Source organism: Sciurus carolinensis, chromosome 9 (assembly GCF_902686445.1).
Source record: "Sciurus carolinensis chromosome 9, mSciCar1.2, whole genome shotgun sequence".
Classification (NCBI taxonomy): Eukaryota; Metazoa; Chordata; class Mammalia; order Rodentia; family Sciuridae; genus Sciurus; species Sciurus carolinensis.
The window spans coordinates 24,336,657-24,355,882 of record NC_062221.1 but is presented as its reverse complement, the minus strand read 5'-3'; the positions used below and the strand labels follow the sequence as shown (position 1 = coordinate 24,355,882).

At 36.1% G+C, this 19,226-nt stretch overlaps 1 protein-coding gene across 2 annotated transcripts in view; it reads right to left on the bottom strand.

Annotated features, from left to right (window-relative positions):
* The window catches only part of Mrpl3 (mitochondrial ribosomal protein L3), a 46,406-nt gene extending 27,395 nt beyond the window's left edge, over positions 1-19,011 (bottom strand). For both annotated transcript variants that reach the window (XR_007110254.1, XM_047564751.1), the window contains exons 1-6: positions 18,743-19,011; positions 17,622-17,806; positions 16,520-16,611; positions 15,411-15,509; positions 8,297-8,396; positions 6,069-6,129 (exon numbers count right to left, since the gene is read on the bottom strand). Coding sequence is in view for 1 of the 2 variants with exons in the window: in XM_047564751.1 (XP_047420707.1) it covers positions 6,069-6,129; positions 8,297-8,396; positions 15,411-15,509; positions 16,520-16,611; positions 17,622-17,806; positions 18,743-18,840 (635 nt within the window). In the remaining variant the exon portion in view is untranslated. The remainder of the gene's footprint in view (positions 1-6,068; positions 6,130-8,296; positions 8,397-15,410; positions 15,510-16,519; positions 16,612-17,621; positions 17,807-18,742) is intronic.
* Between the last annotated feature and the right edge of the window lie 215 nt (positions 19,012-19,226).

The window sequence follows — 19,226 nt, the reverse complement described above, 5'->3', positions numbered from 1 at the left end:
ATCACTTATTTTGAAAATCATTTCACTCATATTTTTACAGATTTACTGCTCTGAATGGCTAGTAAACATTTATTAAAATTAAACTAAAATTGTACAGAACCAGTCAGTAATTACATATTAAAGGCAGCACATACCTTGTTTCATTCAGAGTTCACAGCAAACATCTACAAGCAGAAGAACAAGCCAGTTGGAAGGGTTTCTGATGGTTTGTAGGCAGACTTCCTGAATGATATACACAAAACCCAGGGAGTTCTTGCCTTTAAGAAGTCCCCTGACTTTTTAACCACCTTTATGGCTTTGATGGGTAACAAGACTTCTTTATCCATTTTGATATTTTAATGAAAAAGTCCAAACTAAATGAATCTCAATAAATGTGCAAAGGTCCAGTGGTATCAGTTAATCTCACCTACTCCATCTCCCTTAATTTTTACTACAAAGGAGAACACTATCAAGATGAATAGCTATTTTTCTATTTTGATATCAAAGGGCAATGAGAATTTAAAGGACACCAATCCCTTTAAAATATTAAGATTACACTGGGTGCAGTGGCACATGCCTGTAATCCCAGGGGCTCTCAAGTTCAAAGTCAGCCTCAGCAACTTAGTGAGGCCCTAAGTAACTCAGCGAGATCCTATCTCTAAATAAAATATAAAAAGGGCTGGGGAAGTAGCTCAGTGGTTAAGCAGTCCTGGGTTTAATTCCAGTACGCCCCCCCCTCAAAAAAAAAAAAAAACAGATTATATCTGAAAATACATGGATTGTTCCAATTAGCCCAGGCTTGTAGACAAGATCTTTACTTTATCCTTCTTCCACAAAGAAAAACATCCATTTAAGTAATGGAATAAGCTACTTCTGATTTCAATATTTAAATAATAAATAAAAGAATTCCAGACAACCAGGAAAAATTTACTTCAGGCATGGCACTGTCATGAATTCAAAGTTTAGTAAGACACCAGGTGGGAAAGTGCCCCGCTACTGTGTCCACTGTTAGGGATGCATCACCACCATTTCTGTCCTTTGAGACAAAGACATAACTTCTTCCCCCCAAAAAAGCAGAATGCGTCTTTAGTTTTATTTGTTCTTTATTTCATTCTTTTCTCATTTGTTCTTTTTTTGAAACTACAAATTATAATAAGCACTGCTAGAACACAATAGGAAAAAATGGGCTAAATGTCCTATGCTGGGAATAGAATCAACAGTCATACCTCATCTCATCCACTATTTATACTTGTTCACTATCTATAGCTACTGCCGCCTCAAAATTGAGATTAAAAAATGAGGGGGATATTAAGACTCCAAACTATCTTCTAATTCAGAAAGTACAAGGAAATATATTATTACTTCTATTAGAAGATACAATGAAATATATTATTACTATTACAGAAAAAGAAAATAAACTTTAAAAGTATACTGAGGTGGGGGGTGGAGGATATGTACATGTGAGTTTAAAAATTTTACTAAGTATGAATTACATACAACAGTCACAGTTCAAAGACTGGGCATTATTATCTATTAACAGTATGATAAAAATATATAAAACTATTCTGCTAGATGGTTTTACATACTAGATGTAAAAATTTTTTCCCATACAATCAAAATTCAACCTGTATTCTCTGACCCTTTATAGGTATAAAAGCTTTTCTGGTATTAAAACCAAAACTACAAGCAACAATAGGTGTTGGCGAGGATGTGGGGAAAAAGGTACACTCATACATTGCTGGTGGGGCTACAAATTAGTGCAGCCACTCTGGAAAGCAGTATGGAGATTCCTCAGAAAGCTTGGAATGGAACCACCATTTGATCCAGCTATCCCACTCCTTGGCCTTTACCCAAAGGACTTAAAATCAGCATACTACAGAGATACAGCCACATCAATGTTCATTGCTGCTCAATTCACCATAGCCAGATTGTGGAACCAACCTAGATGCCCTTCAGTTGATGAATGGATAAAGAAACTGTGGCATATTCATACAATGGAATATTATTCCTCAATGAAGAATGATAAAATAATGGCATTTGCAGGCAAATGGATGAAATTGGAGAATATCATGCTAAGTGAGATAAGCCAATCTCAAAAAACTAAAGAACGAATGATCTCGCTGATAAGCGGATGAGGACATATAATGGGGGGTGGGAGGGGTTAGCGTTAGGGTTAGGGTTAGGTTTAGGGTTAGGGATAAGGAGGGTGGTAAGAATGGAGGAAAGAAGGACTGTATAGAGGGAAAAGAGGGGTGGGGGGGAAGGGAAAAAAATAATGAATCAAACAACATTGCCCTATGTAAATTTATGATTACACAAATGGTATGCCTTGACTCCAAGTACAAATAGAGAAACAACATGTATCCCATTTGTATACAATAAAAAAAGTCAAAACTAAAATGAATTCTAGTAAATACATATACATCACACATCCCAAAATGATACTGATAAATGTACCTATTTATACAGAGAACTATAACTGAATTGAGTAAATTATTATCTTCAAGAAAAAGCTGCTACTGTTGGTCACTGATCCTGTTTAAAAAAAAAAAAATGCAGAAAATTTCTTTCCTGAGGTAAACAGATTCTATACTAACATACTAACACTAATTTTTTTTGGAAGCAGAGTGTTTTCTCCTTTCAACATTTTAAAACTGAGGATAATAGCTTAAAAAAAAAAACTGAAAGTCAAAATATAAGTAGAGATTAATAATTAAAAATTTTTCTAATGAAAAGGAGATAATGAAGTCTATAAGCAAATAATAATTTTCAATTTTATGCTAAACTGTAAGAAGTAAACAGGCAATGTTATTTGAAATTGGATAAATTTAACTTGTGTGTTTTAAACACATTTGAATGTTACAACTTGACCAGAGTTAAGGAAAGAAAGGCATTTTGAATTCTGTGCTGGGTAAAGAAGTGAGGAAGAAAAGCTGTTTAACTGATGAGCTCAACAATTTTCTAGGCCAGTGGTTCTCAAAGTGTGCTCCTGGATTAGCAGCATCTGCATCACCTGGGAACTTGTTAGAACTATCAGAAGTTCTGTGGAGAGGCCCATCAGTCTCCTTAACAAGCCCTTCAGGAGATTCTAAAGACTACTCAAGTGAGAAAGCCACTGCTTCAGCCTGTAAGTTCATGTCCCCTCATCACCCCTCCCCAACCACGACACTGTACAAATTTTTCCTCTAGTGTATTCGCACTTGTAAAAAGATTAATAATCAAGAGGATGAAGCTTAGGTGTCTCAAAATTTTAAAACCAAGGAAGATGAGGTAGAAAATCTCTGGCCCTAAATGAGTCACAGTGGTGAAGAACTGAGAAGACACAGAGCCTATAGAAGAAAAGCAAACAAATGCATATAAAAGGACGTTGGCATGGGGGCACATGCTACAATCCAGGGAAGTGGGTGGCAAGGAGGCAACAGTAAGTAACTAGGACTGTGTGCAGCTCAGGAGCCAATGCCACAGAGGAATTTAAATCAAGCTCCACATGAGAATAAGGCATCCTCTAAGTTTACAAGCACTTGAAAGCATCTTACAATGTAACAACATACCAGCTATAAGAGCTGTAGTCACTGGAAACATTTAGCAAAAAATCCAATTCAATCTGACCCTAGTAAATGCAACATGAAGGTATGTACACTAGAATACAATGTACCTCTGTGTGGGGTAACTCTCCCAACACACTGTTACAGTTAAAGTTAAATAAAATACTGTACTGAAGCCAAAGCAATAGTGAGGATCTTCTCATATGCGTGTAGAGGGTCCTCCCTTCTCCAGAGTTGATGATTACTATTTAAATCCCTGGGCTATTCTCTCAGCTCTTAGCAGCTCTTTAGTCTGGCAACTGGGACACAACTTTATACACTCTTATTTTCTAGGAATACAAAAGAACTTTCCCTTTCACTCTGTACTCACAATCGGGCTAAAGTTTTGAAAATAACTTTTAAAATAAAAGAAACCAAGGAAACTCAATAGCAACATATGAGATGAAATCTTTTCCTGAACATAGGCATTTGTCAAGTTAGGCTCTAATTCAAGTTGCCCACAAACCCAGCCACAAGACATCTGCTAACAAAAGCTCCTAACTTTGCATGGCTTCTCAGAAGATCCCATATACCCTGTAAAACATATAATGAAATTCACACAACATGAACTACGTGTAAACTAACAGAATTATTGTGATGTATTTTATACACTAATTCAGAATTTAAAAAGTAAAATAATCTGTGCCAGGCATGGTAGCCCACTCCTATAATCCCAGCAATTTGGGAGACAAAGGAAGGAGGATTGCAAGTTCAAAGCTAGCCTTAGCAATTTAGCAAAACTCTCTCTCAAAACAGAAGGGGCTGGAGTATGGCTCAGTGGATTAATGCCCCTGGGTTCAATCCCCAATACCACCCCCCCACCGCAAAAGGAAAAAAAAAAAAAAGTAAACTAATCTAACCAGGTGTGGTGGCACATGCCTATAATCTAAGTGACTCAAGGAGGTAGTAGGATCACTTGGAGGTCAGTTTCCTTGGCAACTTATGGCAACCCTGTCTCAAAACAATAAGGGTTGGAGATGTATTTAAGTGGTAGAGCACCACTAGGTTCAATCCTAGTTCTGTAAAATATAAATAAATTAAGAAATATAATAATATCATCTGATTTACAACAGATTCCTCAACTAGCCAAATCAAAGCTCTAGAGCATCAATATTTCAAGTTCTTGAAAAGGAAAGCAGAACAAAGTTACCAAAAAACATGCGATTTCTTGGGACAAGACCATGATAATTAGGAAGAAAAAAAAAAGGAACAGGTTCATATATCTCTCTAAAAAGAGAACTCACCCTTCCAATCTATCCTGCTTCATTTCTAAACAGCTGAACAGAGGTAAAGTAAAGGTATTAGCAGCACTGGCAATGGCCCATATTGAAAATAGATGATGATGGTGTGGAAATGAAGAATATATCTGATCCTTGGAGAAAAGCTTTCTGTTGGACTCCAATACCACAAAAAAACAAGAATATCCAAAACAAAACATAACAACAAAAATCTATTCAACCACTGTGATCACAAGACAACTCCTGATCACCTGTTTTTTTCAAAGGGTTTCTAAGTCAGAATATCGTTACGAATGTCATTCGACAAAGAGGCACAGAAGGGACAGGATGACCTATGTGAGGGAAGAGAGGAATGGACAACAGCTAATGCCTGGAGTTTTATTTACTCTAGGTCATTTGAATTTCAGCAACTTATACAGAATAATTTCTATAGAAACATACATAAGAGCTTGATTGTTTCCTTCCATAGTGAAGTAACATTAACCAATTTTTGAAAAGTTCTAAAATTTGTGAAAACATTTAGGTGTTTCTTGGAGCTCTTCTAGTCAGTACTAAGCCATCTGGTAGGAATGTTAAGATATGAAAAAGCTACAGTACCAAAGTTACCACTGTCCAGTCTAAATACGACTCAAAGTCAACATTTGTTAGTGACAACTAAATGTTATGTCTACCAAATTAGAATCTTGTTAACATATTTAAAAAGTTTTGTTTTCAAAGAAATATCACTTTTATATCACTGAGGAACAAAATGCTGCTTAGAAGATTAAGATGTGATGTTACTTCTTATAGTTTCTGATAAGCTTTAAACACAGTTACAAAGTATTTTTTAGTTATTCTGGAGACCCTTAAATGCAACAACCACTTTTTGCAAATAGTATAAAATGTCACTAAGTTAATTATTTCCTATAATTGGTAACAGTAATCTCAAAAGAATTCAATCAGCATTGCTCAGGTGTATTTCACCATCAAACTGTATGTTGTCTTTGGTCTTCAAGATAGAAGTGGGCCCAACTCACGAAGAATCTAAGCAATGTGACTGTCCTCTTAGCTTTATTTCAAGAAGCATACATCTCAACTAAAAGCTGTGCTCTGATGTGAACTCTTCACAAACAATTAATTCAGTGCAATTTTAAAACCTGTACAGTGATACTGAAGACTGAAATTATGAGGATTTATCCTTTATTCACTGACTTGAAAAGACTGTACCTTCACTCCCCCCTATTCCTTTTTAATATAGGAAGTAAAAGAGACTGCTATGAGGACCTACGTTTTGGCTGTGACATCCACATACTGTCCTGGACGAAAGTGAGCAGCATAAAGAGGAGTGCCTTTGTGAAAAGAAAATGAAAAAAATCAACATGAAATGTGTTAGCTTGGAAACTTTTAAAACAAAGTACAGCCAGGAAGCCTGCTAGCTATTAGATTTCAAGAAAAGAGGAAAGTCTCTTCTACAATTATAAACGTTAAAAATACCCAAACAATGAAACTATTCAACAAACATATCTTTTAGCTGGCTAAGTGCAGGCTTAAGAACATGGTGGCCCAGCATGAGGGCATGGTGCTGGAGTGAGCCACCAGTCACAGGCCAAAGTGGAAGTGGTCAAAATGAGTAATTTCCATGACTGCTGGTGAACACACAAGTTTGAAAATTCTTGGTTGTTTTGGTAAATAAGTAGAAGGAACTAGGATATATTATCTATTTCACAGAAAGAAAATAAGAACTAAAAACATATTGGGGCTTGATCAAGTCTTTAATCACCCATTGGATAAAAATAAAAACTTTACCTGAACCCAGGACCCTCATGCTAGGTAATGATTATGGTATGGTATGTATGTATAATATCCATAAAAAGCCCATATGTATCAGACTTTTGGTGTATTGATTATTGTTTCAATAAAATACAGTTCTCCTAGCATGTGCCCCAATATCTGGAAGCAAAAAATTTGTCAATATAGGTATTCCTAACTATATAGAAACATTTACAAAATGTCTATTTATACACATTTAGTTATATGTAAATAAAATCTTACTTTAAATATACTTGGGAAATAAGTTACTAAGTAAATTAAAATTCTGTGATAAAAACTTCCACAATATTTTATTTATATAAATCAAACATTAACATTTATGAAAACTATTTAATTTGGCAATTATTAAAAATACTCATAGGGCATTTACAAACATATACAGCTAGAAATGCAAAAGTATTAAAGATGGCCCCAAACCTTAAGAAATTTATCATCTTGCTAAAGAATCAACAAGATGCCATCAAAAAAAGAAAAACAAACAAAAAACCCAGGAACCAATGTAGTAGACAATGTAACTGAAAGTTGATTTCAGTTAAGTTTGTTTAATAATAGTAAAGTACAATGGAATTTCAGAGGGTAGTTTTCTTTAAGGTAGGACATAACCTGGATTTATATGGGAAGAGAAAGACTTTGAATTGAGAAAAAATAGGAGTTTAATCAATCCACATTGCCTACATATATCAAAACATCACAATGTACCCCACTAAGATATGGTTAATCATCTATCAATCAAAAATGAGTTTAAAAAAAGGAAAATTGGGGCCATTCCAAGAATATTACATAAAGTACATTTCTATGAAGCTGAACAACTTGAACCGCTATTTGATCATTTTTGACCCACAAAACAATAATTTCATAAGGTTAGAGCAACAGCAAAAGTTGGTGTGGACTCAATTTTTATCTCTACCTTAAATGTACACAAAGGATTTAAGAAAATTAGATGTGTTAATGCCAAAGAGAATTATTTAAAACCATTTCAGAACAAACTGTCTATACATTATTTTAGAACTATCCTTTTATTTTTTAAATGGAAAACGCTCATTTTTATACTATTATTCTATTCTACCCTATTTTTATACTCATTAGTTTAATTCCATTTACTTTTTGCCTTCAAGTTATAAAACTTAAAAATGTCTACAATCTTGTTAGAACTCACATTAAAAAAATCAGGAAACTTTTCTGAAGTTCAAAAGTTGTATTTTGTTAACTATGGTGACCAATAAAATCATATGTCAATTTCTAATTTTTGACACTCCATGGATCAGGAACTTTGAAAACTTTAAATAAGAATCTTAATGTTAAAGGTCACTCTCCTGTTTCATGCTACATTTTCTCACTAAAGGAGAGCCTAGTTATTCTTCACATAACAGAATGCCAGCCTGCAATGAACCTTGAATTTTAAAACTTAGTGTATTTATTTGAAAGTGGCTTTTTCAAATAAGAAACTCTAAAACTAAAAACAAAAGAGCTCCTCCCTCTCTCAGAAAACAAAGGGTCCCCCACAGTTTTCTCCACTTAGACAAGGATCTGTTTGTTCCTAGTGATTAAATCAGATACCATTTTATATTTAAAAATAAAGTGTTTGGGACTTTGTATTTTAGATTCAGCTTTATTGAAATAGCTGACATTAAACAAGTCATATAATTGGGTATTTTTACCTCCTTCCTCTCCCCGACCTCAGATTACCTGGTTTAATTACAGCATTATCTGTTACATGGAAGATTTTAGTTTTCTGTTTTGGTGGCAATCCAAGTTCTCGGTAAAATTCCAATACAGATGTAGGTTTCTAGAGGAAAAGCAGTGCATATTAGTAACATATTAAATACAAAAAGTGGAGATGAATGCATAGAGATCCAAGTCAAGTTACTAACATGTCAGGAAAAAAAAAAATGAAAGCACACTATTTCCCTATTGAACAAAGAACACCCACTTCCCTTCATTTTAAGGGAGGTGAGATCTACGTCTATGATCCATTATAACTCTAGAAACAAATAATCTAACTGCTTAGGATCCAACCATCTGTATGTTTCAAAACTAGTATGCTGTAAAGATCTTTGTTCTGTAGGAAAAGAAAGAGAGTTGTGCCCTGCTCATATTCGATTTTTTAAAGACAAGATCTCCCTAAATTGCTCTGGCTGGCCTTGAACTTGTGATCCTCCAGCCTCAGTCTCTTGAGTAATAGAGAATACAGATGTGTATCACCACAACTAGTTCTGCTCATATTTGAATTTCTGACTAGAGACTGTATCAAGGACCCCAACCCCAGGAAATCAACTATTTGTCTACTCTGCACCTGTTCTAAAACAACTGGAAGAAAACACAGTAAGTCACATTTAAATGTTATGGCACCAACTTCAAAGTAAGTCCCAAATGTGGTCTGACCAAACACATTTCCCTGGCTAAATCTTTCTTGCACACTCCAAGGCAATTAAGTCTGTTATGGTTTAGATATGTGATGTCCCCCAGAAGTTTATATGTGAGACATGCAAGAAAGTTTACAGATGAAATGACTGGGTTATAAGAGGCTTAATTAATATGATCAGTGAATTAATCACCTGATAGGGATTAACTGAGTAGAGGAGGGGTCACTGGGGGCATGCCTTTGGAGTTTATATTTTGTCATGGTGAGGAGAGTTCTCTTTCTGCTTCCTGGTGCCATGTTCCCAACTGTTTTGTGCCACCACACTCTTCCACCATGATGTTCTGCCCACAGCAATGGAGTCGGCCATCTATGGACTAAGACCTCTGAAACTGTAAGTCCCCAAATAAACTTCCTCCTCTAATTGTTCTTGTTAGGTCTTTTGGTTGCGGCAGCAAAAAAGCTGACTAAAACAATGACACATCCTCTTTGAAAATCTCCAGCACTGTTCCTTAATTCTCTTCCCTCTGAGCTGTTCAATAAGAAGAATCAAGAGAACTTCTTCAAATAAGTCAAACTACCTGCCCCAGAATTACTGTACTGCTATCCTCCCACCCCACTCCTTGTTGCACATGAAATGCACTTGGGTGAGCTTTTAGAAAATGTCACAGTCCTCTGCTTGGAGACTAACTTCACTGCTCTACAGTGGAACGTAGGCACCAGTAATTTTTTATAGTACCTCATATAAGCTATAACAACCCAAGGTTGAAAGTCATATTGAAAAATGGACAAATTGTCTATGCTCCTATTAAAAGCATGGGTTCCATCTCCTCACTCATTCTGTCTTTCCTCCTGAAATGGTCTCACTCTTTTCTAAATCAATTTCTCCCTTTCTACTGGAACGTTCCTATTAATGTATGAACATGTCACAATAACCCAAATATTAGAAAAAAAACTTTTCCTTGACCATATATTCTTCAGGTAATTTTTCTGTTCCTGCTTACAGCAATGCTCCTCAAACGACTTTCTGAGTCTACTTTTTCTCTATCTATCCTCTGACCCCACTTTAATTAGGTGCTCTCAGCCTCTAACATTCAATAGAAAGAGGCTTGCAAGGTAATCAATGATCTTCACATGGTCAAATACACAGGTCAATCCTCAAATTCAATGGCCAGTACTGATCAGGGATAGTCAGTAACAGGTGACTACTCCCTCCATGAAAGACTTTCACCTGGCTTATAGTCATTACCCTTCTAGTTCTCATACATGTAAATGTCTTCACATTTCTAACTTAATTCCAAATTCTGTTCTGAACTATTAATTCACATGTCCAATTGCATTATCGCTACCTCAACATCAAATAGCAATTCAAAGTTAACAACTAAAATTGACTCAACTTCCTCCCAAGACTGCTCTCCCTCAGTCTTCCAAATCTCAGTAAATGCCAACATCTATTGTTTGGGTCAAATTTTGTGGTTACCCTTGGCTCTTTTTCACATGACATGTCCTATCTATTAGCAATCCCTATAGGTTCTATTTAAAAATACAGCCCACACCAATGACTTCCTAAATCCCCTCCCCTTCATACCACAATCTTTTGCTGGTCCATGTTTCCATACTCCTGATTCCCTGGTCCATTCTCAATTCCCAGGGTGCCATGATTATTTTAAAACTTCAGCTGTATCATGTCTGTACTGTGCCTTCCACCTCAATGCAGAATCAAGTCCTAAGACCCTGGTTTATAAGGATCTACACAATGACCTCATCTTCTATTCTCCTCTTGGCTCACCCTGCTTCAGAAGAAATGAACTCCCTTACTGATCTGAAAACATCCAACACTGGCCCCCAGGTCCTTTATGTATATGATTTTCCCTGCCTACCTGAGCTTTACTACCAGAATTCTGGGTGACTTGCTCCATACTTGTCTTCCTCTAAATATCAATTTGCCTTTCCTGAATTACTCGATCTAAAATGGCACCATTTTTGTCACTTGCCACCCACTCAGTTGATTTTATTAACCTTCAAAGATTTTAAATATTTTATTTAATCTTCAAAATGACACACTTTTAAAAATTGTTTTATCTTCTATAGAACAGCTTCCCAATCCCACCAATATGTAAGCTTCCTGAAGGCAGAGACTTGTTTTAGTTGCTGCTGTATCACCAGCTTCTGGTAGATATTATTGTCTGCTCCTCTCAACCCTAACTTTCCCCCTGCTACTGTGAATATAACTAAAATCAATATCCCTGAAAATAAAACTTAATGGACATCTCATTTACTTATAATAATGTTCCAGTTTTCCAACCTTCCTTTAATTAATTTGAAACTCTTAATAAAGACTGCTATAGGGTTTGCCTAAAAAAGTCATACCATTTTATGTTTTCTGACATAACGAGTGCCTCTTTCATCAGAATATAACCACCACCGGTATATCTATCTCCCTGCTATTTCCTCTTCCTCAACTTTCCCTCTAATTATAAAAGGACCTGCAGGCTCCCCCATGGACTATGGTGTGCAATGTATCCATACCTGTGTCTGTCTCTGCCACTCTTGACTTGTAGTATCCTTCCCACCCTGCACCTCCAAACGAAGCTCATTAAAACTGTGTTAACTGTTTCTCATCCCAGCTCCAGTTAAAGTTCCTGTCTAAATCCTTCTCTGAACAACCTTGCTGGAATGTATTGCTCCCTTGTCCATACCAGCCTAGAACCTGCATATATTATTTTTCGAATCACTATCACTTATCTACTTATATGTCTGTTTGCCTTCCTGCTGGCCTGTGAGTACCTAGATGGTTTTATTATCTGCACCTCTAACTTTAGATCCAAGCACGCACCGACAGGTTAGACAACAAAGTATACCAAAAAGTTTCTGAGAAAAATTCTTTCCTTGACTTAAGAACTAAGGTAACATCTACTTCTTATTATTTTTCAATTTTAACAAAATTGAATAGTTTAATTTTTTTTGTTAAAATCATAATATTACAAAACTAATTAGGTCTCAGTCATGAGAAAAATGCTCAAGTTAAGTTGAAACCAGAAACATTTCTTTTTTTCTTTCCTCTTCTCTTTTTAAAGTTTCCAAATAAGTGATTTCAAAAGGCAATTTAAAAGACTGGCAGCATTGTCACACTTGAATAATCCCCATTGATGAGATCACATTTCCCCCTCTTCAACGTTCTCTGTAATTATCCTTCCCACAATGAAAATGCTTCTCTGCTCTTAAGATGAACTGATTAGATCAACTTATAAAACCACTTAACTTCCCTATTCAAAAACAGTATGTACCATATTAGTTTTTATTTATAAGATACAAAAATAGCAAAAGCAAAGTAGTCTACTTCCTTAAAGGCACAATTCCTAAAACAGTTCTAGCTCTATTATAAATGAAACTGATGTGTTAAACTTGTTTTTTGAATGCTTAACTATTTGATATTTTATATTCATAGACCTTGCTTTGAAAGAAACCCTTTATAATCAATCTATTTGCACCTTTATTTTACTTTATAGAATCTATTTGCATAAAATATGCAAAAGAATGGTTATATACTTTAAAAATCTCCCCTTTTCAAATAAAATTTTTTATTTATAAAGAATTCTGAAACTTCATATTCACATCCCATTGTAAAGAAAGGTCACTTATAGAAAAGCTTTTTCTTAATATTGTAATAAATGTCCTCTGGATCTATAAAAACTATACATTGAAGAAATCACATAAGGTCCTTTGTGGTGCTTCCTATACTAAAGAAGTGAATAGTTTTGAAAGCTCATGTAAGGAGAGGGGCAAAATATACAATATAAGAATACCAACATCCCAATCACCTTGCTGTGAAGAAGATAAAGCTATAAGAACCATGAGAAAATATATGGGGACCACAGCCTTGAGTATGAAACTACAGTATCATTTCTGTAGTATTTTAATTACTAATACTACATTATTTATACCAATACTACTAATATTATTTCATAAAATCTTATCCATAACACATCTTCAAAACTAAGTAAGATAGAATAAATTAAACTGAGCTCCCAATCAAATTTACTTTGGAACTTTTGTTTTTTCCCTGAGAACTAAAATTCAAAGAACCAATGTGAGACTTCCACAATCAGAAGAGGATTTAGAGATCAAGTACTATACCTTGCTTTATTGGAAAGAAAAGGGATGTTCGAAAGATGAGTGAAGTGAGCTAAAGACAGAATGCAGGATTGGAACTCAAGTTTACATCCACTGGTTTTCCCACTATCTCCTATTTTGAAGGAAGCAATGGTCACAAATATGTTGAAGCAGAATAAATGATCCCAACCCAGTGTTTGACTTCTAGAGTGAGGCCATAAAGTTATGAATTTACAAAATTGATAATGAAAAAATTATACTAACTAGTATAATTTTTGTAATAACTACTACAAGACAAAAACAAAGTAAAATCAATTAGAAAGCAGTAGTATTATGTCCAACCAAAGAATTATTCACATGATGCCTGATATACATTTATACAACTAAAAAATTCGAACACTTGATATTTTTAAAGTTTCCACAAATATCTCACTGTGCTATTAATTGAAACCTAAGTTTGATATAATTAACAGTCAAGAATTAGTAGCAGAATAGATATTACCACAAAACTCAAATTTAAAAAAATGGACTATGCTACCATAATATGCAAAACCACCTAACTTCTCTAACACTTATGAAACAGGCTAGTTTAAAAAGACTCAACTGCTACCTATTGACAAATAAGTATTTTTCATGTGCACCCAGTCCTTTTTCTTTCTCTTTTTTTTTTTTTTTTTTTTTTTTTTTTTTTAAGAGTACCAGAGATTGCACTCAGGGGCACTCAACCACTGAGCCACATTCCTAGCCCTATTTTGTATTTTATTTACAGATAGGGTCTCACTGAGTTGCTTAGCACCTCGCTTTTGCTGAGGCTGGCTTTGAACTTGAGATCCTCCTGCCTCAGCCTCCTGAGCTGCTGGGATTACAAGTGTGTGCCACCACGTCCAGTTTACCCGGTCCTTTTGAACCAAGGCATTTTGACTGAAAGGAACACATTATAAAGGACTGGGTGAGTCAAACTGTCCTAGTTTTTTAAAACAACTTCCTAAAAGTACTCCCTGAAACTAGAGTCTTCTAATTGTAGTTAACCAAGATAACAATTTGATCACATTACTTTCTTGGTTAAAAAATTCAGAAAGTTCCTTGAAGTCTAAACTCCTTCACACTCATCTTGACAGCTACCTTGCCACTCTTGTTCACTGGCCCACGCCTGTATCTGCACCCACACACTAAGATGCACTCATATCATGCTTCTCTTCCCAAGTACACATGACCCACTTGTCTCTGGAGAAACCACTCCCACTAGCATGCCTTCAGCATTATTTTCCTTTCTGGTTTTCTCCTTGTGAAACCACTTGAGATTTTCCCAAATGGCTATCTCCAGTTCTGTGCTTCTTGGGTTTATAATATTGTACTGAACTGGCTAATTTATTTTTTCATCTCTCTTACCAAGAAATAGTTAAGTACATAGAATTCTGGACTATTCCTCTTATTAATGGGTTGCCCTCAGTGGATTATTTAACTGCTTTAGCCTAAGAGGCTGAAAAGGTTACTTAAGGTAATGAATGTAAAAGACTTAATGCTTATGTAACTAGCACATAATAAATGCTCAATAAAAGTTAACTATGACAAGGAAATAGTGGGAAAACAAACATTTGCTAGTACCCTGTTTGTCCATATTCATTTCATAAACAAGTTATAATGAAACAGTGTTTGCTTAGAGATAAGCAGTATGTTCCAATAAATCTAAAGATGTTTTGTTAGTGAAAACCATCACCATCTAGAAAGGTCACACAACAGAGATTACTAATTGGGCAGGTTTTTTTCTAATTTAAACTATAGTCAACATTCTATTAGTTTTCTACTTAGAAAAAAATGTTTTATTAAAAAAAAAAAAATCTGATGAGGGTCCCTACACAGCTTTCTCCCAAGAACTGAAAATTCCTTCTAAAAGACAAAAAAGGAAGCCTCACATGCTGTTGGTGTCAAATGCTGTCAATTTTCAAGTGCATAGCAGAATAAAACAACAAAATAACCTAATTTATTGAGTGTCTGTTATATTTCACACAAATTTGAAAAACCTCATTAAATCCTTGTGACAAACATTATCAGTTAGGCAGTTTTTTAATCTCCATTTTACAGATGTACAAATACTAAGCTTGGAGAGGTAAATCACTTGTTCCAGATGAAGGGGGAGGGACTATTAACTAATTCAAATTTCCTCAGACTTCTGAGCAAAATGGACCCATTAAACTGCTTCCCCCCAAACACACAATTTTCCTCATAGAAAATGCAAATTTGTGGCTATAGAATGATCTCAAAACATGAAAGCATTTAGATCTGAAATTAATGAAATGTACTAGTCTAGGAAGGAAAATATATCCTTACATGGAAGCGTGATACAGTTTTTCCTCCTACAGTTAGGGCTGCGGTTTTTCCATTATGGTTTTCTTTTGAAGTATATTTTAGAACATGGCAATCTTGTACCTAAAAAAAAAAAAAGTGTCAAAATACATTTTAACATAACACACCAGCCACATTGAGGATCTAGGATAATTATGAATTCCCCAAAGTTATTTAATTCATCATCCCTCTAATGCCAAACACAATCTTAAAAATATACAACTAAACCTTTAAAAAACTGCCAAATACAACAAACAGAAAAGCACATAAAATATAAATATATAATGAAATGAATCCTTATAAAGATAATATAGAACTAGTACTGAGGTCAAGAAGTAGGATCCCTAAAGCTTCTGTGTCTCTCCCAATCATCTCCCTCCCTTTTCACTCTAGAGCAGGGGTTCCTAAGGTGTGATCCCCAGACAACTCACAACAATTGGGAACCTGCTAAAAGTGCAGACTCTCCAACTCCAATTCAGACCCATTGCTGTATAAGACCTCCAGATGAAATCTGAGGCTCGCTACAATTTCAGAAGCAGTGCTCTAGAAATAACTCTTGACATTTATAGTAATCACTTTGGTCTATAATTACTATCTCTGGGAGCACTGCCTAATAATGGATCTAGTGTTGTCTGTTTCAGACTGTATAAATTCTCATGTCTTCTGTCACTCAAAATCATTTTGTAAGGTTCATCTGTGTTGTGTGTAACTCTATGATGTTCATTTGCATTGCTGTATAGCATTTTTATTTTGTGACTATGCAATGATTAAGTTACCCATTCTACTGCTAATGGACATTTGGGATACTTCCAATAATGAATTAAACTGGCAGGTCTGTGAGAAGCTAGGTTTGCACTTTATCTCCAGTGAACAGCTCCAGTTATCCCAATACCAGTACCCAGTCACTGCTCAGGCAAGACTCAAAAATTCCTTAAACCATCATAAATAAAGTTCTTTAATATTATCTATGTTTGACATTACCCTTTTCTTTGCCACACAGTTACATATTTCAGAATACAAAAAATGCCTATGAAAGTTTGAAGAAAGACATCTTGACATACTAAAATCACTTATAAGCTCTGTTTTTTTCTTACCTGAAGTAATGTGACTGCATGTTTCTGACCATCCTTAGTCCACAGAGGCATCATACCCAGTTTCACAGCAATAAGGCCAACTCTAGAAGAACCTGGAAATTAAAACAAAAATTTTCAACATTTGTCAATATGGTCTAACAGTCTTTCTGAAAATCTGGTTTTAATATAAGGAGCAGGCATATAAAAAATATGCTAGCATATTCATGAGGTAAAACAAGATTGACCCTTACAGATGCAATAGATGCCAGACTTTTAACTATGCCTGGTATAATATACTGGTATTCAATAAATATTTGTAAAATGAACAAATGTAAGAAAATTATACTAAATGAAGAAAATATGTAGGCTGGCACATTCCAGTTTTTAAACAATTGCATATACATAGGGCATATAAATCCATCATTATGCTTACGTAGTATCAAGTCATGACCAACTTTATTAACTAAAACACATCTACCACTTAAATTCTAAGAAGTTATGTTACAACTAGTCATATTACTAAAATATGTTAATTTCCATCTCAACGCTTACATTTGTTGCATAAATTGGCAAGTTGCTCCTCTAAGAACTTCTGGCTACTATACAATTCAACTGTCACAATGTACTCAAGCGGAGACCACCCACTCAATGGGAAAGGCGTTACTCTTCTTGGTCCGGCCACACATGGGCTTAGTATCCCACCAGATACAAAGAGCTAGAGCTAATTTTGGGGTCATTTTTGGCAAACCAAGAGTGTTAGAACATTCCAACTGAAAACATCTTTGTGACACATTTCAATTTTTACATCATTTTATTCCACCCTTTCTTTACTGGTTCATTTTATATTCTTTTTATCTGAAGAAAATGAGAATGTATGCACAATGTGTCTCCTTTCACCTCAAAACAGTTTCTCAAGGAGGTGTTTCACTAACAGATTAGGAAGCTAGAAATAAAGTTGCAAACCAAATCACAATGAAACACACAAACTAAAGATGTGAAAATTAATTTAAGAGATGAAAAATTTATCCAGCGGTCCCTATAATTTTAAAGATATCTAGCCACACAGAAATTAGGAGAACTCATCAAATAAAAAAGAATCACCTTAAAAAAAAAAAAAAATCACCTGGTTCCCAAGGATGTATAGGCCATGGTTCATCTTTCAGAGGACTCAGTTTACTTGCTAATTGGGCTTTATTTTCTTCAGAGACCAACTGCTTAACAAATGAGGCATTTTCTTCAGAAAGATGCTCATACCACCAAGTACTACTCTTGCCATGGAGACTTCTAACAAAAAGCCAGAGGTTTGTTCTGTAAAAATGAAAAATAATCTAAATCACGGTTTCCCCCATTTAAGGTAAGGGAGGCCACATGTTAGAAAATGTAGTCACAGCTTGAGGAAAGGGTTTGAATTGTGTATCTCCCCTCCCCATATTCTTTATGATTAAAATGGAGCTCACATCTTACCAGAAATGGTTTCCCTGGAGGAAAATTTCTTAAGCTCCTCTGGGATAAACCAATTCCTAACAAAGTAGTTCTATCTAGACACGTGAAGTCACTAATCCATTTGATGTATATCTTAATAGTTTTTATATCCAGTAGAGGTGGCAAGATGCAGCAATGGCATGGACCAGGCTCACAGACATGGAGAAACTGGGCGTCACAAAGTTAAAAGACCCCAAAAGACAAGGTCTCTGAACAGGTGAACATATCATGAAAGACCTTAGTGGGTGAAGGTCAGGAAGGAGGTGTGTTATTCTTACATGGAGGCAGGCCAGAATAGAAGTAAAGCTTTTGGCAATCTATTACCTTTTGTAGTCAGGTAGAGCCAAGCTAGAGTCGCGATTGTCCACTATATGTTGAATGACTTTGGGTAAGTTGCTTTCCCTAAGTTTCAGGTTTATCGTAAGCCGTGGGATAGTTTGCTGCTCACATAAGGCTACATGGTACACTACAATGAACACAGCGACTGGCACACATTACATGCTCATTTGTTAGAAGATATTATTGCCACTGATAATATTCGCCGCTAGTAGCCGGTTCATAAGCATAGGGAAAAAAAATCACACCTCCAATCTCCCAGGAGATGCTAAGTTAACGCTCTTTATTATTCTGTGCCTCACGTCTGGACTGAGCCCATTGCTCCTCTAGCCAGGGCAGGCCCCTCCGCGCCAAGCCATGACACTGCTCAAGGACGCTGTTGTGCAGCTGCACCACCCCCACACCCCTTCCCTTGTTCGTACCTACCTATACCCCAAGCTCAGGTTAGCACCCAGGCCACCGCCGCCGCTGGCGCAGCCCAGCACCTGGGCGCCGGCCTGAGCCAGCAGCCTCCAACCTGGCATGAAGCGGCCGAGGGGCACTCGTTTCCCGACACCTCCGAGCGCCCCGCCTCTGTATTTTAAAAGCGTCCACACTCAAGCACCATGCGTTCGTAGCTGCCCTGGGGTTGGAGGAGCCGTCACAGCTACTGTCCGCTAATGTCCTAGGTGACGGAAAGAGAACCACGGAGCCACTTCCGGTCGGGAGGCAATTCCGGTCCGTTTCTCAATGAGTTCCGGGCACTCGGGTCACCCCCCAGAACTAGGGTTCCTCTTCGACAATAGTTCTGAACTATTGGGTCTGAATAGAATGCGGTGCAGAAGGAATAGACTCACGTATCCGGGGCGGGGGAGAGGAAGTGTGTTTAGAATTTAACTTCTAGAGGAATGAGAAGAACAGAGGACAGACT